This window comes from Mastacembelus armatus, chromosome 21 (genome assembly GCF_900324485.2).
Source record: "Mastacembelus armatus chromosome 21, fMasArm1.2, whole genome shotgun sequence".
Taxonomy (NCBI): Eukaryota; Metazoa; Chordata; class Actinopteri; order Synbranchiformes; family Mastacembelidae; genus Mastacembelus; species Mastacembelus armatus.
Genome location: NC_046653.1, coordinates 20564010 through 20587768, shown reverse-complemented (window position 1 = coordinate 20587768; position 23759 = coordinate 20564010). Strand labels below are relative to the sequence as shown.

General features: G+C 43.0%; 1 protein-coding gene across 2 annotated transcripts in view; it reads left to right on the top strand.

Moving 5' to 3' along the window:
* Nucleotides 1–23759, top strand: part of arhgef49 (Rho guanine nucleotide exchange factor 49) — a 44954-nt gene that overhangs the window by 9072 nt on the left and 12123 nt on the right. For both annotated transcript variants that reach the window (XM_026294690.1, XM_026294691.1), the window contains 2 exons: nt 18135–18282; nt 21978–23719. In XM_026294690.1, the coding sequence (XP_026150475.1) occupies nt 22038–23719 (1682 nt within the window). In that variant the 5' untranslated portion in view covers nt 18135–18282; nt 21978–22037. The remainder of the gene's footprint in view (nt 1–18134; nt 18283–21977; nt 23720–23759) is intronic.

Sequence of the window (23759 nt, the reverse complement as noted above, 5' to 3'; positions counted from 1 at the left end):
GAGAGACTGTGATTGTACAGTACAGTGATGCTAAAACAGCATTATATTAGTATTTAGCTTTGAGCTAAGTGCGCAGCATGTAACCCAGGCTGGCAGGAATGTCATTCAATTAAAACCACAAATTTAAACCTCATAGTGGTGCTCTGGGAATTAATAGAGTCCGTAAGATTCTGGGAACCATGAATGTCACTATAAAAGCTACTCAGCTGACACTGTCATCCCACCTGCCATGCTGCTAATGTGGCTAAAACATCTCAAAGAATAAGTGAGATAGTCATCAGTCAGACAGGACTGGCGTAATAAATAAAATAATCACAGAAAGACAAAATATGAAGTCAGCAAGTCAAACCAAGTGCAGCAGTGTCTGAAAATGTAGGCTGATGTCAAACATCTATCCTTTTGGAGTATAACACTCATGGGCAATTCCTTCTTGCAGTATTGGACCATAATTAAAATGTTTAATAAATTCCCATTTTCATTCACTCTTTTACTGGATCCATCATTGTCCTAACTCTTTTTAACTTTCACATCCCTTTTAAAAAGATGCTGTGTCTCAAACACTCAGTTGCATGACTCATCCAACAGTGGGTCAGCACCAGTCACCATGAATGAGCTTAATAAATTTGTAGCTTTGCAGAAATCACTTATGTTACTTGTTAGGGTGCTCAGTTGAAGTGTCCCAGGTTTAACTTCATGCCAGTAGCCAAAGACCCACTTCATGGTTTAAATATAGTTCAGTGTGTCAAGCCTGTGGCTATTCCCCTGTATGTGTGTCACTGTGTTCCTTTGTGCATTGTGCCCTCCATCAGCCTCCACCCAGTGGCCTATAACTCTATTGATTTCCGGGTGTCAAAGAAACACAATGTGCCCCACAATGTCCCTATGGTCAAGCACAATCAGGCGCCAGATAAACTCACTGGCAAAGGACATTTTTACAACGTCCTGTATTAGTGCCCCCCCTTCAATATATAAACATTTCCATCAAGCCAAGGGGGCCAATGCATTGTTCCTCCCCTGGAAAGCTAACAGTAAGAGCCATGTCCAGCAGTGAGCTATGCATTAAGTGAACACACTGCCCGTGCACACTCTATTAGGCTTCCTACATGTTTGTATATGTAATAACATGGACAAATAACATGACTGAAGCTCAGTCGTCTTTACTTACTTTTGTTTTGTTTTTTTTTTTTGGTTCAGGATAACCCTCTGGTTCAGAAGGGTCTTTTATGCTTTCAGGCTCCCAGGGTTACTTAGTCGATATTAAAAGCTAGCTCCTTCATCTCCTTGTGCGGCTTCTCCCCTGTGTCATGGAAGTTTGGCTAAATTTAGCCAGACTCAAAAAGTAATGGTAGCAAGTTCTCCCTGAGTTCACACCCCACAAATGTCTCTCTCTCTCTGTGTGTCTTGCTCCCTCTTTCTTAGTAAAAGGCTTGTCCGTGAATCCCCCACGGCAGAGCCAGGGCTCTATGAATTATTGAATCAATGGTGGAGCCCTCATAAATTATCTAACCGTGTGTCGCTGGGTGGAGCAAAGCAGCTGTGGATACAGTTCATCATGACCCTCAGTGTCAGTGCGGCCTGGACCTCTGTTGGGGGACAGGACAGGGCCAACCTGAACACACATTCTCATACATTATGCCCTGTAGTAAAAACTTCTTATTGGCTTTGACGGGAACATGTCTGACTGGGCGCTCAAACAAGGTAGAGCGCAACACGGTACATTACATCTGGACATGTAAATAGCCTTGTTAATAGACACGTCCGGGTCTTTAAGCTCCACCAATTGTTTCCTGTAACAGTGATCACATCTACTGTCGAAGGTGTCATTAAACCCACAGACAGTTATCACCATTTCTGCAGCCCTATTCAACTGTTTAAGCTGAATTTAAAATTCTGCATCACTGCACATATGGGAACAAATGTGTCAGTCATTCGGAGGCGGTTGCATCGCTGTTACAAAATTAGAGACTAAAAAGAAACTATTATCTAACAGCAAAGATTACTCTAAGATATCTTTCTCAGGAGTCGGTGGAGACCAAACCAGAGCTAAAAGTAGAGTGAATATTGGACTTACATTTCTCACCACCCCAAAACTATAATGGTGCTTTGTGTGCACGCAATGTATAAACAGAAAACTGTTTGACACATTAGCTATAAAAATTCTCCAGGTTACTTAGAAGTTAAATTCTTTGTTCCTCGCAGTCACATTCAGAAACAATACATTTCCTCCTGTCAGCCACATTGCCATTACCCTAGCATCACTAAGGTTAGTATGTTTGATCTTTAATTTAGCTGAATGTTGGGCACACAGTCTGATGGGGGAAAAGTGTTGTCAGTGTTCTTCCTTGAAAACAATGGAATTCCTCTGTGCAATTGACAATTTACCTGCTGATTAAATTTGATGATTATTTTTTCCGTTATCTGATAATCAGAAAATTTGTCCTCAAATGTCTTGTTTACAATGCTATAAATATCTTGGAGATGCTAGGATCATCAGACCGATTCATTTATCAGAAAACTGCACTACCCTGCACAAAACCCAATGCTCAGGCTTTAAATGTGAAGGGCTTGTGATGTTTTTCAGCCATGCTCTTTAACATAATACAGCACCTGCCAGTTTTCATCCAAAGAAGCAGCTGCAGTCTTTCTGTCAGCATGTGCAGACATCACAGAATTCAAATGAACTGAATTGAAAACAAAAGTAAATTAAAAGTAAAAAAGTAAAAACTGTTTGTTTGATGTGTGATTGAGGTGCTAATATTAGAAAAACCCTTTAACAAACTTAGTGCTAATGGCAGAAAGCCTTGAGATGCAGAGCAGCAGGTGCTTAGTGAACACACCCCCTGTGGTGAGTGGGCTGCATTGACTGGTGATAATGGCTTCACCCACACCTGATATCTGTCTCTTCTCTCACTCCACCAATTGCTCTGTAGGTATTGGAGTCACAGCAAAATAAGAACAGTAAAGAAAGTGGTGCTTTTAAAGATCGGTGTGCATGAATGTAGGAAGTGGGGATGGTCCTGTTGCAGTTTTGCCACTGATACAGTGCTGGAAGTGCCAAACATATAAAACTACTAAAAAATATATTTTTTTCAGTGTAGAGCTCATATAGCTCTGTCTGTACTGTTTCATAGGCACAAACACATCAACAGCCGTCTGTTTGATGCCTGCTTTCGTGCCTGTTATTCCCAGAGGAAGTTGGGCTTGTGGGATGACCCTGGAGTCATTACCACACACTGCATCGTGGGACAAATGCCCTAGAAGCACAGCCTCCGCATCGTTCTGTGAAGCATCTACAATATATTCATGCATGATGTTTGATGCATTGCTTGTTAAAATTGTTCATTCTCACAACACATGTTCCTCCAACAGAGCAGAGGATTTGATTAGACTTTGAGCATCCTGCTGTGTAAATAAATGCACATATTAATGATGAAAATTAGATTTTATTGAGATAGAGACTTCATGCTGTATGGTGATGTTGGGCTACCTATCCATTCATCACCAAAAGGGTCCATGTATAGCCTCTATCTAATTTAATAATTTATCTAAAAATTGACTGCTTTGCTGTGGTAGCCTAAAGGTTAAAATGATGAGCATGTTACACAGTGTCCCTAGTTTGTGGTCTACTGTGGTGGACTGGTGTCAAGGCTGTGCCCCTGCCTTTCACCCAAAGAGAGATAGGCTCCAGCAGATCCCTGTGACCCTAAATATGAATAAGCGGGTATAGATGATGGATGGGTGGTCTCACTCTGTGACAGGGTTATTGAGTAAGACATGAAATCTCCATATATTAGTTTATATACGAGTTCCTGCAGAGATGCATCATGAGATCATGACAGGAATGCTGGTCAGTTTCCAGCTTAGGTGTTTTACTCATAACTCTGGACTGTGGCGGATTACTTTGTCCTGGACACTGCGTGAAAGTCTGTGTGTGATCCAGGTCATCGGCTGAGAGCAGCTGTCAGTTCATTCTGACTGAAGAGAGTCAACCAACAGAGAGTCGGGGATTAATCAAGTGTCGAGGCATGGTCGGGATGATGACACAGACACAGCACCTGCCTGCACTTCACTTTGTGTGTGTGTGTGTGTGTGTGTGTGTGTGTGTGTGTGCGTGTGCGTGTGCGTGTGTGTCTGTGTCTGTGTCTGGAGCAGAAAGTACCTCACAACTCCAGCACGACAGCCGCTTCCCGGTTACCATGACAACCAGAAGGGCTGTTCATGTCGGAGCATGCTCAGTTTGGCTCCCTTCCCTGTAACAATAGCCAGTGAGAGGGATCTCACACACACACACACACACACTGTCTCTGTCACACACACGCTCTACTCCAGCTCACAGTGGGAGTGAGACGGGGAAGAGAAGCTGCCTGCTACGCTGCGGAGCTTATGACACACACACACGCACACACACGCACAGACTAATAAACACACACTCCCTGATAATAAAGGTGAGTACCCAAATCTGCAAATATTCTTCTTGATTTCCAGTCTTTTATTTTGTTGTGCTGAGGAGTTGCAGTAGCTTTGCCTTTTTGAAAGAGCTGGAGACAGTTTTTGCCGGTAAAGATAAAGACGAGGCATGTGCACTGCTTTGTGAGTGACAGGACTGCATGCGTGCTCTTATTTTTCTATAACAGCGTCATTATTCTGAAATTACGCCTGTTCCAGTTTGGAAAAAAAAAACAAACAATTTGCATGTATTGATCTTACTGCTGAAAGCAGGCAGAATATTTATTCTGCTGAATCGGAGGTGTATTAGTTGACAAAGCAGGCATCATTCAATAATTCATGTATGCCTTGTATGTACGAAAGTCAGGAGATGACAGCAGGTGTAATGTGATGCTCTGCATGGACACAGACAGCTCCTTTAGACTCTTTTGACTGAGCAGCTCAGTTTTACAACCTTCTGTTTGATTATTCAGATCGTCATACTGCATATCAAACATAGGAAAGCCTGTTCTTTATACCTTGATCTTCAGATATAACTCAAAAGGACAGTGAGAGCCTTTAGTAGAAGCAAAGGAGGATAAATAGATCTAGCCTGATCCAGATGATCAGCCACCTTCGAAATCGTTATGTGATCAGCAGGTAGAGGGAATGTGATGAGCTTCTCTTCGTGTCTGGCGGAGCCTCTAAAAGACTGTGTGTCTGTATGTATGTGGTCCGTCTGGCTGTGTGTATCAGGGGTGGTCAGCACGAAAGATATCTTCAATATAACCCTGTTGTCTTGGCCCATTTGTCTCTCAGAGGCACGCTTAGAGATTCACACAGACACAGTCACTACCCACCTCTCACAAGATTAATTGCTATGGCTGATAAATTCCTGCTTAGCTGAGAGTGTATTCCTCTGCAGCCAGCCAGCTCCCTGTGCTCCGTCTTTTGTGAGTTCTGTTCACAAATTCATGAATATCAACTGATCAAATATTGGACTCATATGTAAACTAGAGGTGCAACCTGAATACTTATATATGATTATATGGCAAATGTGTGGCAGATGTCATTAAGATGTCTTTATTTTACTGACTGAGTCCAAGAACTCAAAAAAATGGACAAGCAGCAAAAATATTTTTTGGTTGACCAATCACTACTTTAGTTATGTTTTGACCATTTGGCTGCAGAATAACATACCAACACGTTATGGCCTTATACAGTGGAGCTAACATGTTAGCAAACTGTTGTCTGGTTTCACATCCAGTGCACTCAGAGCAATGTTACCATTGCCACTATTTATTGGACTTCCAATATTTCCTTTCCATTTAGCTCTGCTTTATTCTCCATTAATTAGCGAGTAAAATATAGTGTGTTTGGTGCTGGGCAGGCAGTTTAGTTTATCGGAGCTGGTTTGCTGACAACAGCAGCCTGTGTTGGTTGGAAATAACACTGATGAGAGTCAGTTACTGAACCAAAACAGTAAATCTGCTGTAAAACCCAATCTGTGAGGTGTAAAAGACTAAAAGTGTCATTTGATTTATCATTAATATAAACAGTATTGGAGCTTTAAATGCTATCCAGTTAATTAAATTGTCTCACTACTTCAAATCGTGAATAGTTTGCTTCTGTCTGCTTCTTATGGGAAGGGAGGCAACACAAGTTAGCTCTGAAATTTCAACTGAGGGGGAAGACACACTAATATGAGACAAGAGGAAACATGAAGAGACAAAGAGGAAAAGGAAGATGAACAGAAAATAGAGTTGTGGAGGGATAGATGGCAGCTGGGGAGAGCGAGTGAGAGACACTCTTTCACCCTGCGGGAAATTGGAAAATAAATTGAGTTGACACAGGCAGGTTTGCATAGTGATATCGATGGCGGAGAGTGGGAGGGAGAGGTTTGGACTCACGACTTAAGAGGTTCACGCGAGGCTAATCATCTCTGTAGCCACAGGTTAGGATGCCCAAAAAGGCTTCCTGGGGTTAGTAATTAGGAATTTCCATCTGCCATTGATAAAAAGATAGAGTCCAGTGTGGCTGTCTCTTCGGCCGCTGCTGTTAGAAGCGGTCATGTCCAATTAAAGGGCTTTTCCATTTCGGCTTTGCGGCGTTTAAGTCACACTGAGGAACAGAGAACATAATTCTTTTAGCAATAATTGTTTTGAGCCTGCCTGCAGAAACATTTCATCTGCTATTGAAGCATCTTGTGGGAGTAGCTTGTGTTTGTGCTGGGCAGAATATAAAGTGGCACCCAGTGTAGGATGTCAGTGTGGATGTTTGGATTTCAGAGCTCAGAGTGTTTTGATGACACAGACAGACAGTGTGTGAGAAATATGACCCATCATTATTAATCTTCTTTTCTTTAGTCCCCTGTGGAAGCGAAATTCAGGAGATAGTTTCCACACCACTTCTTCACTTTGCCCTGAACGCTGGCACCACTTCTCGGGACATTTAGGTTAAGAGTTGCTCCTCCTGTATTTCTTCTACTGGAGGTTTTCATGTCCACACACACTGGAGGACATTATATACTGTATCTAATCTGGCTCAGGAGGAGCTAGAAAATGTTTTTGGAGAGAGATAACTGGATCTTCCACCTTGATTAGTCTTCTGCCACCATGACCTGATGGTGGATCAGTGGCAGAAAATGGATGGATAGATGGAAAAAAATTCAATCAGTAGCTATCCCCAAAACACACACAGACACAAGACTTACATAGATGCACAACCTCACACTTGAGTTTATAGAGCCACTGAGTGCTGGTGCTTGTTAGTCGGGTCCAGGTAAACTGTGATGACAGTTGATCAATGACTCGCCATCTTTCCACATTCCCAATCCCGATGTCCACCCACCCCCTCCCCTCCTCCCACTTCCCTCGTCTGCGACTTCTTCCTAATGATCACATCCCTCTGGTGCTACCCTGTTATCACTCTCATCCCTTCTTCTCCCATCCACTGCCCTCCCCATTCTCTTTTCCCTCAGTGCTTTACCCTCTCATCTGGAAATTTCCCTTCTCCTCTCCTCTCCTCTCCTCTCCTCTCCTCTCCTCTTCTCCTCTCCTCTCCTCTCCTCTCCTCTCCTCTCCTCTCCTCTCCTCTCCTCTCCTCTCCTCTCCTCTCCTCTCCTCTCCTCTCCTCTCCTCTCCTCTCCTCTCCTCTCCTCTCCTCTCCTCTCCTCTCCTCTCCTCTCATACAGTTTAAGCCAATTACAACCATGTCCTTGGCATCTAAAGGCGAAAGAAGAGGGAATTTCTGCTTTCCTCTCCCTTCGTCTTAAAAGAAGGGGTGAGTCATACACTGACACCCAGGATGCCTTTAGCAAATACAGATTCTTATAGTGGGAGCCAGTCAGTCAATACCTGGGCCATGATGTATCTCTGATGGATCCCTGTTAAAGCTGACAATGAGCTGACAAGAAAATCTTTTGGAAAACACTGACCTCTCCTCAGCAAGGTCAAGGAGCAGTATTGATCCAGAGGAAGGAGGCAAGTATGAGAATATGTGGCTTGTTTAGCATTGTTGTCATTTTTATTTTACAGTGTCATAGACTATTTTCTCCCTCATACAACAACATATTAAATATTTTTTGGCTGTTTGGAAAGAGTCAGGGGCCAACATTTAAGGCAATTCTAATGAAATCTCTAACATCTCTAACTGAAAAGTGAAAATGCAGCAAATGAAACATTATTTTATTGATTTAATAAGAAATAAAATCTGGATCAGATGCACCAGTTGTTGATAAATAAAATACAATATATACAGTATCATCAGTTTGACACAAGGCTAATGTGAAAGCACCTGCAGGTGTGGATCTGCTGATATTTGCTGTCAAAATTGGATCGAGTGATCTCCTCTGCTTGGAGGTCAGCACTATAGAGCTTTATCTCTTATTTTAAAAAGAGACAGCAAGATGTCAATGAAACATTTTCCCCTTATTCCACTTTTATATATTGGGTGGAGGATTCATCCTGGGCAGCTCTGTAAATAAACCAGAGCAGAATTGTTTATTCTATTTTGTGACATGCTGGTTAAGCAGACACAGAAGCCCTGGGGATAAATTGTTGTTTTTTTTTGTTCAAGTTTTCTCTCTCTGCCACTTCAGTCCCTATTTCTCTTCTCTCCATCCACATTCACCCTGTCTTATCTGCCTGTCTTCCTTCATTCCCGGTGATGGGCAGTGACTCACGTTGCCATCTGCTGCCCGGCAAATCCACTCCTGCCTTATTAGCCTCCTTTTGTTTTTTAATGCCGCTCCTGGGACGACAATGATACCTCTATCTACCTTATCTCTTTCTCTGATTATTCCTAACTCCATTCACCCCGAAACTCTCCTGGTCCTCTGGCCTCAGCTTTATCAGGTATTCTTCTTACACTTCCCTTTACCTCTGTGCATTGCTTCCCTTCATTTCACCTGATTCATTTTTTTCTCACCTCATCTATCGCTTCCTTTTTTCTCCCAGGAGACAGATTGTAGAAATGAGGTCAGGCACTGTGTGTGTGTGTGTGTGTGTGTATGTGTGTGTGTGCGCGCGCGCGCGCGTGTGTGTGTGTGCGTGTGCGTGCGTGTGTGTGTGAGCATATGGATATGAATATGACCAGACTGTTGATGTTTTGTTCATGTAGGTGTTGCTGTTGCTGATGTCATTATGATCCCCTGCAGAAAAGATAACAGACACAGGAAAACACCCTGGGGCTGGTGTGTGTGTCTGTGTGTCTGTGTGTCTGTGTGCGTGTGTGTGTGTGTGTGTGCGTGTGTGTGTGTAGGGTACACACAGACTGAAAGACACATGGCTTCAGAGAAATGAGTCTGCTTTGGGTCCTGCACACCTTTCATTGAACTGTCTTGCGTCTCTGTGGAGTCCTTATCTGCCCCTGATAATTGTAGCCTTTTCAGTTTTAACACTGGCCTTTGGAAGCAATTAAACCAGATTTTCAGAAGTGCACAGACTTTCAGCTGTTGTTTTTTATTAGCTATTGTGAGGAAACAGTAAGAGACTGATTTTTGGGTCAGATTTGGATGAGTTTGGAAACTATGAACCTAAATTCCCATATCATAATTTGAAGGAGATCACATTTTGATTTCGCTACAGCTCTGGTACTGTATGTGTTACTTACTGGCTTCTTACTTACAGCTCCAGTAGAGGTTCATGGGTATTGTAGTATTTAGAGACATTTGCCATAGTACAAAAACATGGTTTCTCAGAAAACGAAGAGGAAATAGTTAAGATTGCTGATATAAACCAATGGTATTGTTATTATGTAAAGAGTAACAATATTTAAGAAAACAAAATAGGATGTTATTGTCCTTTGCTTCAGATAACAAATAATGAATGAATGTGAAAAGTGGAATCTCAGTTCTTAACACTGTATATAGCGTGTGGATCTGTCAGCTTTCTGAAACATGTAAGAAACAAAAAATATGAGGATGTTCTTTTGCTTTGAGATGTGCATCAGAGCTCATTGCCTCAGGCGAGTGGTCCCAACTCCTTTCTTTGTACCAGCAATGTGGTTTAGCTTTCTTCTCAGCATTTCACCAAACTAAAGGTAGGGATTACTCATTATATCTGTCTTTCAGGCTCTGTTTGCTCTGTCTCTGTGTCCTCTGAGATGAGACTTGCACTTGTTCATTCATCATGCAGAACAGATGAGCAGTATGGATGGGAGTGTTTCATTTCTACTCCCCAGAGGGAAAGATATATCACAGTCTTCTTCAACTTCATCAAACACCCCGTTTGGAGATCAGAACTTTAAACTGTCATATTGGATCAGTACATGTGTGGTGGAGGCTGCCATTTGAAAGATGTAGTTTAATCTGGTACCAGTAGTGTGTGTGTGTGTGTGTGTGTGTGTGTGAAACCTGTATCTTCCTGTCACTCTAAAGGTGAACTCTGTGTACCAGTTGCCATAGATGCCGCCACCAAACTGAAAGATCCATATCCCTCAAAGAGTCGATGGGAGAGGTTGGCTGTGGCATGACAGAAAAACCACTCTGCTGACTGTGTGACAAAAACACACACACTGTTAGTGGGATTATGCCTATTTTTATCAGGGCTTGTTTTCCTCTGATCACTGGGTAATTACATGGCTTGCCGCTTCATCAATTAAACATGAGCCACTGACATGCAGGCTTCGATTGGGTCTAATATTGACCATGGAAATTATGCGTGTGTGTGTGTGCATGTGCCATTGTGTGTGTGTGTTCTTTTGATGCTCATATAGCTAGACAAGGGTGTCAACACAAATCTTTTGGATATAGTACATTAAAAAACAATACAAAATTATAAAGGAAGCTGGGACAAGGTCATGTTTGCCATGAATCACAAGTAAAATAATTAATCAAAGTAGTTTCTTATTGTTTTTTATCTGTCAGATGGAAAAATGTCTTTCAGTAATGCAAGTTGACATAAACCTACATTCTCAGTCACAGTGACAATGAAACAGGAGGTTGGGACCAAACAAACAGAAAATCCAGTGAGATAAGTGAATAATACGATCAGCCTCCATTTAAAATAACAAGTGAATCAAGCCCAATATGCCAAACTGTATTTCTCAAAGGAGGATCAGCCCCTCTTGTCTGACTTCAAAGCACCAGTCTTTCTAGAGCACTTGATAGCTCAGGTCATCATTTGCCTGATTTGGCTCCTTTAAACTGTTTCTCCATGATGGAAAAACTCCCTCTTTTGTCCTCTGTGAATATGTGCAGATTGGCTCTGCTGTTAAGGTGAAATTTCTTCTACCTGTATCATTCATCTCCTAACACATGAAATAGAGAGTGAAATTGCCCAGAACCACAGAGGAAGAAGGGTACCATAAGTTCATCTGTAGGGGCCACAACATAAAAAAGACTGGGTATTGTTGCTTTTAACTTTTAGTAATATGTATAACTTCATAATGGAGTGCTGTAAGACACTCTACAGTATTTCAGTTTAAAGACATTGGGCCTACTAGTGGTCAAAAATGCAATTCAGTATTGGAACGTGCTGAAAGAGAAATGACAGTAAGTCTAGACATCCAGAAACCACTTGCCAACCCGGTGTTTGTTTTTTCATACTGCTTCCTGCTACTGCTCAGCACACGGGCAGTATTATGTGTGTGTGCAGCAACAATACGTTATGTTTATTTTGAGCTCTGCATCTCAAAGCAACCGTTCTCAGATTCCTACAGAGCAGAGCTCTCAGCTACTGTAGTGAAGCATCTCCACTGTACCGCTCAGTTCATCTCCCTGGAGACTTGTAGTTCGTGCACATACCGAAGTGATTCTGTCTAATTAATTGCAGTCTTCCACACTCACACCTTTGATGTTGCCCGTGCTCACTGTCTGCTAGGCCCCCACACACTCTCTCGCCTCTCCTCCTGATGAGACTAGTACTGTCGGTGCTGTTGACAATGCCCCCGGGTGGTGCCTCATTAACCCAAATTTCATTGGCTGATGGGTAACCGTGATTGGGGGTGGGGGGGTGGTTGTGTGTCTGTGTGTGTGTGTGTGTGCGTGCACTTGTGGGAATGTGTGAACGTTAAATGTTGCCTTTGAAGAACCTCCTCAGCAGCTGAATGAAGGGACGGTAGAAGCTGGAAACAGTTATTTTTTTCTATTTTACAACCTTTTTCCCTAATTTAGATCTCTCCGTTCACCATGTGTCAGTGTCAGTGCGAGTGCTGTAGAACATGCAGCTTTAAAAAATGGAAACGCTTCCTTTCTGACCTTGTACATCTGAGCTCCCAGAGTGGGAGAAACATGTAGTAACTAAATGAGGTAAATGTTTAGCTGCTCACAAGCATCAGAAACATTTAGTTATACAGATTTATGCCACTAACAATATTGTACTGGTATGCTGACTAATTTAAACAAGTCCACACGTATATGTGTGTGCATGGGACATAAAAGTTAGGCAGTCATCAGTTAGGGACATTTTCAGACTGTGCAGCTTCCTCTGAAACCACAAAAGGTTTCTACGAGTTTCTTTCACATGCAGTATAAGGCAGTACTCCCCAGGTCCTGTAAACACACTTTGATAAGTAAAAAGAGTTCCCCTTATAGATGAATACTTCTTGTTCCTTTACACTTAAGTGACTTGAGCGAGAAACTCAGTTAACCCTCTCCCAGTGTAACCATCCATCCATCCATTATCTATACCCACTTATTCCTTAACCAGGGTCACGGGGATCTGCTGGAGCCTATCCCAGCTCTCTCTCGGGTGGAAGGCAGGGGTACACCCTGGACAGGTCACCAGTCCATCACAGGGCCACATAGAGACACACAAAGACAGACAACCACACACACTCACACTCACTCCTATGGGCAATTTAGAGTCACCAATCAACCTGACATACATGTTTTTGGTCTGTGGGAGGAAACCAGAGTACCTGGAGAAAACCCACACAAGCACAGGGAGAACATGCAAACTCCACACAGAAAGGCCGGGATGCGAACCCACGACCTTCTTCCAGTGTAACCAGTTACAGTTAATGTAGAGGCGCATGATATTCAAAGCCCTGCCAGCACCCATGTCAGCTCTCCAGGATCTGTTTGTCACCGAGACGTTTGTATGAGGGTGGAGAAAAAAAAATCATCCTCAAATCCCAAGATGGTCTTTACCCCTCTATCTGTTCTTCAGGCCTCTCATCCCTCATTTGCTGCTTAGTCCTCTCTGATTTCCTCCTCATCCCTCCTCATCTCCTTAAGTCACATCCTATCTCAGCCATTAAGTAAACTAATCCTTGTAGTTAATGCATGTCTCCTCTGATCCTGCAATGCTCTAACCTCTCCACTCTTCACCGTCCATCCTCCTCCTCCTGACAGGAGATAGGGAGCCACTTCACTTCATTAGGATGCATGTTTCTTATTACCTGCTGGGCCCAGTGCACGCCTCCACTCACTGTGTGCGTTTGTTTGTGTTCATGTGTCACAGCAACAGAGTCTCTCAAGTCTCACCTGTAGAATGATTCAGCTGGATTTTAAACCGAGGTAACGACCACATTATTTTCAGTAATTGCTAAAAACTTTAAAAAGCTTGACAAATGCACATGTTATCAACTTCTAAGCTTAAAGGTAAATCTTAAAAGTACTTCTTTTATTTGTGACCTGTATACTGAAAAAACAAGGCACCTGACTGACCATATAATGAAAATCAAAAAGAAATGCACTGCTCATATTTAAAATACTGCAATTGCTTAAACAACTGCCTATGATTGTTTTTCAGTTGATCAACCATATAACTGATTATTTGAGTGAGCAGGCTGATACAAGAATATTTGATAAAAACAATATTTGTATTTATTCTACTTTTAAATGATTAATTTCCACTTTAAATGTCAGAAACAGTATTTTGATCATATTGGTGCAGGCACAAATACATTTACTTTCCTTCCCATGTTTGAATGCAGGAACCTATAATGCTAATGGCAGTCAGATCTTCCTACGTAAAACACTGTGGATAAGCATCTAGATCTGGATACTGTGACCCAGAATGCACTGGGAGGACTTTATGTGAACAGGCTTTCACAGGGATAAAGATGTAAACCACAAGATTAATATATGATTGACAGAGGGAGGCAAAACAGGAAGCCAACAGGCAGGTAGATTATTCATGCAATACGCAGTGATTTGGTTTCACCTGTTTTGGAAGGGGTGAGGTATTTCTATCCCGTATGTTTTGCTGTCACAGACTCAAGATTTTAATGTAAGTCATTTTTTCCTGATTCTAACTTGCAGACGTTAGGGTCCATCAAAGAGGATTTCAGCCAGCGTTATTGTTGTCACTGTCCAGACTGTCACAGATCACACATCGAGAAGACAATTACATTCATACTCCACTGAATATCCACCTTCTGAGTCCCAGATTATCACCTCCTGTTAGCTTGTCACAAACACGGCTCCTTGACTGCCAATTTTACAAAAGGTAGGAATGCTGCACATTTTTGCAAATCATCTAAAAGATGCCTCGTTCACTTTGGTTTGGTTTTCTTCTGTGGTTTGTACATTTCTCCACTTGTATGGTTTCATAACTCCAGTTTTGATAGGTGCTTTGGAAATTCAGTGTACACACACTGTTACTTAGTGTTCCTGAAACATGATGCACATCAACACCGTGCATAACTCTGCTGTAGACATTTTAGAGAGTTAGGTTAAGGTTATTTAGCCATATTTAGTCACAAAACACTCAACAGACACTGTCAAAATGTTTCGCAAAGTTTCTTTAGTGTATTTTAGGCAACTGAATTCAATCTGACAGATTCTGATGGAATAGAGAAACTCTCTGCAGCCATCTCTCCAGCTTATGGGGATAAATGTTTCATAAATAGATAACCCAGGGCAGATGTGCTGAGGTATGGATGAGTCGGTTGAGAAGCTTGTCACAGTATGCGCTAAATGTTATGCAAATGGCTGAGTGAGATTTAAATGCAGGCACAGATAGTTTACATTTCGCATGTGACATTTATGACTTCATTACTTTGGAGCACTTCTGTCAGCTGTTAAGCTTCCTCACCTCACCTGACTGCTTCACATTTCCACTCTCCTCAGTCACAGTGTGAGTCCCTGATGCTGCAGGCACTTGTTACTGCGGCTCCTAAAAAGAGAAACCAGTCAGTAGTATTTCAGTGTCTGCTGGTGGCCAAAGTCACCAGACTGGCTGTTGTGCAAGTGAAGTATCTCTGTGGTGTTCAAGCTGTGTTTGTGTCCAGACAGCATGCCAGCACTGTGCTACATCATGCACAACACACCCACACACACATTTGTAGTACTACCATGAGGCTTTCCTTTCACTCACTTACAATTCATTAAAATCAACTAAAGGCCTGCTAATGACTGTTGTTTTCCTTTTTACAGTTGTATACTATGAGACCGGGGCACACCTGTTGTAAAAGGAGCAAACATACAGAACCAATTGCCTGTAAAAGTTGCCATCTTAACTTTACTGCCACACTGTTTCCAGCCATGACTGAGCAGGCTCATGTCATGCTGTTTTCAGATTTAACCACCGAGGAGGGTATTTTAAAGAAGCTCACTACCTGAGCTTGACAACCACCAGTTAGTGGACCAAAAAAGACTAATTAAAATTTCTCTGGTTTTATGTGAGGACGTTGAAATTTCTGACCATGTGCCCTCTCCTGTCCTGTCACAGTGAGCTGTGCCTCCAGCTGTGCCTTCCAGCTGTGCTAATGTTACTTTGCCTTTCACAGTGTGCAGACCTTCAGATCCAGACACCTGCTGAGCCACAGCATGCTTGGTGGGAGGCGAACATATTCATGCCATGTCTACTTTACGGGTATTTGAATATTGTTAACTCAAACCACCAAGCTGGGCTCCTTTTACAGACTTGCAGACAGCTGAGTGTTCTGGTTGTTGATTCAAATATTTGTTTTCTGTAAATTCTGGAGTAAAGTCTTATCATATTCTCATGTACATGTCTAATGCAATCTACTACAACAACTTTGCAATAAATCCTCCATCGTCTTTGTAAAACTGCTCAATTTTTGTTGACACTGTCTCAGAGAAAGTGCATCAGACTTTTAGTTTTATTTAAATTAGTTTTATTTCTAGTGTCTTGTGTTTTAATCACATAGACTGGCTGTGATTATGTGACAATACTTTGCTGCTGCTTCCTGATTTGATTTGATGATTTTTCAGTGTGTGTTCGTGGTTTTCTGTTTGAAAACAACGCAGAAGAGTCAGAAAAGTCTCTTCAGCAGCAGAACATGTCTGTAAACAGATGTAACTTAGAGCAACATCTGCTGCGATGTTTGATAATCTGCTCTGTGCCAGTTAAACATGTTTCTGACAGTTAACCCTGCTGTAGCCTAAGATATTATTTGGCTTGACTTTAAGCTTCAGTCTGTTCTCAGCTACACGGTTAGATTAGAATAGGGGGAGCACAGCAACCTGTACCATAATGGAGGTATATGGTGCAGTCCAGCCCAACCAGTCGAATAGTGACAGTAGCTATGTTCTTATTATTATGGCCTTTTTTCCATGCTGGCTTCTTTTTGTTTTTAATGTTTCACAGTTTTTCTAGTTGCGAATGCAAAAGTGATTCTTGTGACACTGAAAACTATGTTTACTTATTTTATGGATTCACAAAAATACATTTCCAAAGATAAAGGTGGAAACACAGCACACACACACACACACACACACACACACACACCCACACACCCACACACAACAGCTGGGCCAGGCAGACAGAGGCATGAGTCTGCTTGTCTGTAGCGACCACTGGAGGTGTCAAAAACCACAGAGCACGTTATTACTTCTTCTACAACTGCATAACATACAAAAGACATTCAATGTGCTACCCCACCACAAACACACACACACACACACACATGCACAGAGCTCAGTAACAGGACATGCTTATAAAATCTGCTTAGAAACACATTGAATAGTTTAGGAGGTTCTGAAGTGCCCATGAGGAGAGGATGAATGAAATGGACTGGAACGGCACGGAACTGGTTCAATGATTTAAACGCTCAGGGGATAAAGAGTGAAAATAAAATAAATAAATAAAAAGCTGGGTCCCTTCCATCAGTTCCAACAACCAGTTTCTCTGACAAGAAAACTGTTTCAGTGGCGTTATCAGAGGTAAAATACAGAACTGGACTATCAGCAGCAGCCTGCATGGGGAAAAAGAGAGGGAAAGTCCTATCATTCATCCAGCACTTCTGGGATAAAGGAGGGCGGTTCATGTCTGACATTCTGCCACTTGTCAAAGCTTTGGATGTTGCAACCACAGCACTCTTTATCCCAGCATCCCATGGGGGGGGGGGGATCATGTGACCTGAACTTTGAATGACAACATTTGGTTTCTTTTCTCATCTTGCGGCTGAAGCTGGAGAAGTGGTTGGGTTTAGTGAAGCAGTTGGGTTCAGAGAGAAGGTGGAGATGGTTCTTTTGTTTTATTCCTGCAGGGCAGTGTTTCCTAGTCTGAGCAGAGGCTTTGATCTGAGCTGTTGGCGTAATTCACACTTCAGTCTCTTTAGTCTGTAAAAGTTCAGTCTATTTTAGTTGGCTGTCCTACATTACATTCGGTCTGCTCTGTAGTTATGTCTGGAATTTCTGCTGTTTATATTATTTACTGTTACTGTTTCTGTTTTTGTTTATTGGCAACACATTTAATTTGATTTAGTTTAAATTTGCTTAATTTTATCTTATTGTTTGTTTGACAAATGTGTAATTGAATTTATTTTACTTAAGTTGTTTGTGGGGTGTAAATACAGTATATAGAAAACTAATTTGTCTTTGAGGTCTTTGGCAGGCATCAGCACCACCAGCATTTGTTCTCTCTCCTACCCAGAAGTGATGAAACACGACTGTATTACATATAAACATAAACTAGATTGTTAATGGAGATCTGTGTTGTTCTTAGTGGAATTTTAACATTTAATAATTATCTGTAGGCTGTTCTCAAGAAACCTTACACGTTCACGTGATGTACGTAATCTGCTACTCGATCCTGACAGAGAAACACTAATTATGTAACTGACTCAACATCTAATTCAATCTGTGAAAGGAGGACACGGTTTGTTTTACAGTATCAGGATACATCTGGTATTCAAGCCTCTAGTCTCTGTTGCTCTGTGTGTCTCTCCCTGTCTATCAGAGGCAAAAGCAGCAGCACTTGGCAGAACAATCTTCTCCTCTGTAGTTTTTTTTTATTATTATGTTTAGAAACCTCATTGATTGATGTGCCTTTTTTCTCTCTCTCTATTTGCAGCTCAGGGCCATGTCTGTCTGGCTCGGTGGAAGCTCCAGACAGATCGCTGCACTGACGGGAGACTGAGAAGAGGAAGGTGGACAGTTTGGGATCTGAGCCAATGACCTGTAGGAGGAGAGAAGCAGCACAGAGGCCTGATTAAAATGGGGTAAGTTTAGAAGATCAGACATCACACTGGCAGCAGCTGCAGGAACTGCTGGATGCAACAGGAGGATTTGTTTCCAAATCTGATCCCTGCAACTTGACGCTTGCTGTTAGTCATCCTCTGCCCAGTCAGACGGGAGAGGAGATGTGCCGAGAACAAAATACAGATATTGACTCATATATACAGATATTAGACAGATATTAAGAGGATCCACAGACAAGTGCATTCATCCCTTATAGCCAGGGAAAGCTTTTGTTAGTGCTGAATTTGAACATAATATAATATGTGGACACCCAGACTTCTTTCGCAAACTATGGGTCTGTCTGCATGGCTGCAGGAGTCTGGTCTCATTCACTCACAAATGCATTAGTGAGATCCAACCCTGATGTTTAGTGTTAAGCAGTTCAGCCCAAAGTCTTTTTGCAGGCCAATTAAGTTCCTCCAACCCAAACTATTTCTTTATGGATTATGCTGCTTTGTGCACAGTACACTGGAACCACATTATTGTCTAAAATATCACTGTATGCTGTAGATTTCCCAGCACTAGAAATGAGGTGAAATGAGTCCAACCCAGGAAAAATGTATTCAAAGTAGGTAAAAAAAAAAACTTTCATGATTGAAAGTTTAAGGCCCTGTAGTCCACAAACTAACTTGTTGTTAAAATGTTGATTTTGTCCACATTTATTAATGCAGACACTGTGACAGTGGAGCCAATCACATACATTTTCTTCTTCCTGCTTTTGATGCTGTCCTCAAGAATTCAGCCATCTCATCTGGACAAACAAGCCCCTGTGCATGCTGGGACATGATGGCTGATTAACTGTCCTGCTGGTAGGGATGAGTTATTCCTCAGTTAGCTCCGGTGACAGAGAGAGTAGCGAGAGCACGGACCTCCAGAGAGTCTTTATACTGGCAGTAATTCAAACAGAAAGGCAGAGAGCGAGAGGCAGGGACACGCTGAGCAGCTCGTTGCCTGCTCTTCACACACACACACCACACACACACCACACACACCCTTATTGTAATGAGACCCAAATTCCACATATCAGCATTTTTCCCTCCAGTGTAAACTATACACATATACACACAATTTATGTCTCACAGAATAACAGAGGTAAAGGTGCAGTGGCCAGGGCTCAGTCGTGCAGCTAGTTTAGGGAACTGTAAGAGGCTTTCCAGACTTAAGAACTGACCAAAGAAATAAAAGCAGTACTTCATGAACAAAGGGAAAAGCCAATTAAAAGTTACTAGTTCAGCGTAATAACAATTATACAGTGACCAGTTTTGACATTATAGTGAAGTTTTTTTTATTCAGTGGGATGAAATAAGTTTGTGGGTCCAGCAGATCCCTGTGACCCTGGTTAAGGAAGAAGCGGGTATAGAAAATGGATGATGGATGGAAATAATAACATCTTTCTGCCCTTTTTACACTTGGTACTAAAGCCTTTAATATCTCAGGTTGTATTAGATGATTGTGGCGAGACACTTTGATGAGTGCCTGACTTTTCACCATGACGTCCACTCTCATAGTTTTGTTGTGACATGTCTCACCAACTACGGGATGAATTGTCATGAAATATCTGACAGTTATTCACGTTGCTCTCAGCTCACCAGTAACGGTCGTGATGTTGCATCCAGCGTCATCATCAGTTTTTATTTGTCTTTGGATGAATGTTATTTGATCAGGAGTAAGGTGTGCATTATCGGGGAACTTTTTTAGTGGTACATTAACTCGCATTGAGACAAAGTAAAGATAAACTACAGTGTGTGTGTGTGTGTGTGTGTCGGTGTGTGTGGTAGGGAAGGAACATGTCACCCAGTGCGATGGTGTGGCTCACTGGTTTTGGAAAACAACAGAGTGCTTTGGGTCAGAGCAAGAACATTATCGTACCTGGAGGTAGGATCAACTTATGGTTGATTTTGTTCTTTTAATGGATTTGTTGACAATGAAAACTACAAATTATCTCCAGCCGTGTCCTTGACGATGAATTGTTATTGTCTTCCACTGAGGTCCAGTCTTCAGTGTTGAAAGGATTCACTTTAGATTGACAGATGAATGCCCTTGGTTTTTGTTTTAGAGCACTATTCATTTAATAAACATCCAATGAATGAGATTTGAGGGAAACTGCCTGTGTCTGTTTTGTTGGAGGTTACTGATCAACTGTGGTCACAGCCTTGCTTACCTCTAGCCTGTGAGGAATGAAGATTTCTTTATTACTGCAAAGCTGCAGAGAAGCGTGGCAGCCTGTTCGTGCTTCAGCATTAGGGAACATTTGAGTCTAAAAATGATTTGGGTTTTATGATTCACCTAATGCACAGGGGATGAGCCCTCCGAGTCCCTGTTTCATAATCACAGTGATAATCACAGTCGTAACCCTGCACTGCTGACTGTGATATAGACAGAATATGAGATGTGGATGATGGGTGTTTGGGTTGGCTGGCTGATGTGATATTTATACTCATTACAGAGAGAGAGAAGGAGCCGCTGTACACCCAGTACCGTCTTGCCTGCTCTCTCGGCCCCTGGTTAATCTACAGCTGCTGTCTGATTAGTCAGAAGGAAAGGGCAGAGCCGGCCACCAGTGGACAGCCAAGCAGTTATCTTCATTACTGTCCTCTCAGCATCACACTCATTTCCTCTGTCTCTGTCTGTCTTTTACCAGCTCTCGCTTTCTTTTTATTCTCCCTACTGCACTGCCTGTCTCTCTGTATCTGTCTCTGTGTCTCATGTTTTTATAGCCTGACAAGCAGGGCAATAATCCCTCTATTATTATTCTTGTTGCAGAGAAAGAAAAGGGAAGGAGCCCGAGGGGGAAGATAGGGAGCCATTTATATAAAATGAATGTGATTATTCTGGTGAAGGAACCACACTTTAGTGTCTGTGTGTCCAGAGCTGTGACCGTCCCTTATTCCATTATGTGTGTGTGCTGCGATGTCATCCTTTCCTCTGAAGACCTCTGACAAATTTCAGTCAGAAAGTATAACTGTAAAGTCTGAACAGTGGATTCATTGCTGTAAGATCTGAGCTCCATCAGACTAGTCTGATAACAGAGGGGCAAGGTGGCACTGTTGAAATCAATATCACAATATTAGCTGGAATATTTTTATGACTTTCAGATTCAAAATCACATCGTTCAATTTATTAAATGTACTAAATTAAGTCACGATTTGATGTTATCTCGCCTGCAGGAATTAAAACAATTTATCTTGGGAGCTTAAGAGAAAAAGACAGGTGAAAGTTTTTGGAGTTGTATAATCCATCACATCAACCTGTTGAACTATTACCACAATAAATTCAGAGATGTGCATAACTGATCAATTTCAAGCTCAACCCTAAGAAGTTTTACAGTCTCTACTCTCTACTTATTCTCACACTATAGAGAAATGAATGTAAAATACTGAATTACCTGGACATTGATGAAACCCATAAGAAACCTTTGGCTAAAGCTTGCACATTCAGTGGTTTGCTGAGATAAAATCAAGGATTTGAGAGGTTAAAAAGTTTGTATTTCATGTTGGAGCTGGTTCAGGCATAATTAAAGCTTACATGGTTTTATCTGTACACACTGATACAAACACAGCAAGGACACTATGACAAACATACAGTAACACTAAAGTTGTTTGTTTGTTGTCTGTGAATCTGTGTCATCTTTCTATCTCTGATCTAACTTTCATACCTTCTGCCTTTGTCCCTGCAGGCTGCAGCTCTTCACACCTGCTGAATGTGTGTCTGAGGGTTGCTCTCTCAGCCCACAGCCATGCCAGATGTAAAGCCTCCACCACCATGTGACTACCCCTCTACTTCCTCTGCTGTAGCCTCTGCTGGCACCCCAGCTGGCTGCGCCTCTCCCCTCTCCTTCATCATAGACATGGAGCCCTGCATCACCAACCTCCCCCTGTCCCCCAACCCCCTGTCCTCCTTTTCCCAACACACACCCAGTGTCCCTCACTACCCAGGCCTCCAGGGGCCTCCCTTCCCCCTTATGGCCAGGTGTAACAGCAGCACCCTGCTCACAAACCTTGGGTTGAGGTACTGCTCCAACAGGCAGAGCCCCCTGGGGGTGGGGCCAGGTCTGGAGCAGGCCCCCGGCTCCTGTGTGCACACAGGGAGCAATGGCAGCAGGCCCTACAGGAGTATGGAGAATCTGAACTGGAACGCTGTGGCAGATTCTGGCCTGTGCGCATTCAATGCTGCGCCCTACCGGAGTGTGGACAGTGAATTTATTTTACGCTATACTTCCACTAGCCACTGGTATGACGGGGCCCCAAATGGATCAATGTTGGGGGCACATGGACTAGTACCCAGCCCAGAGCGCCTGGCGTTTTACCCTCGACATGGGCTGCCCAGGAAGGACCTACCACTCTTTCCTCAGTTGCTGTTTCCGGGTGGCATTGACGAATGGGATGCAAGGCGGGGTCTGAGGGAGAAACTCCGCCTCCAGAGTGCCAGGTCAGCAGTTGAGCCTCTGAAGCACCTCCCATTGCGGCCTCAGGTGACCCCAGGTGCTACACCTATTGAGCGGGAGGGTGTGCATTCAACAGGTGCTGGGTCCAAGCCATTGTGCACTATGCGCATCACCAGCCCTGAGGAGATCAAGCAGGAGGTCCTGAGGCGCTTACAGCTCCGGCGGCAAAACAGCAGTCCAAACCTAGCTGTCCACAGCTCCCAGTCCAGCCCAAAAGTGGTTAAGACCTCCTACACAACAGATAACATTGCAGGTAAGAGGAATGGAGCAGATTCTATATCCGAGCACCGCAGGCCTCCTGTGGGTCGCCTACATATCCCTACATTTGAGGAGTTTAAACGGATGAGGCAAAAGGACAGAGAAATACATCGGGAGTCCACAGCAGGTCCTGTGGCATCTGGAAAACCAGAGGCTTTCCTGGGAGATGCAGGAGTGGATGAGGATAAGCTACCTCCTTCTGATCTGAATGGCTCTCAGTCAAGTTCCAGAGTAGGAGACGGAAAGCAGAGAGGAGGCTTTGAGGAAGTCAAGAGAGACAACAGCACTGGTGAAATTACAGACACCAGCAGTGAAGGCCTGCAGACCACCACCTCCTTAGAGATATTTCCTTCTAGCACTACAGAGAATAACAGCACAGCAGATCCCACCTCCTCCTCCTCCACCTCCATTACCAGCAGCTACTCTCCCATCCGCACAGGCCCTTCTCCACGTTCACCCCTGCAGCCGCTGGCGAGCTCAGACCAGGAGAAAGCGGTGGCTGCAGGGGGAGATGTTGGGAGCAGCAGGCGCAGGAGAAGCAGTCTGGAACCAGCTGGGTCGATTCCCTTCCCACCCAACAGGGAGAACTGGGAACGGCCCTCCAGCTGCTGTCCAGCACTTCTTCTGGAGGGGGCGGACCTGTCCAGCTATGGAGCCAAGATCTATAAGATGAAGGATGGTCTTATCGGCTCTGCACTGGACCTCATCAAGAAGAGGTTAGTCTGGGATGGGGCCAGGAGGACTGGATGGAATGAA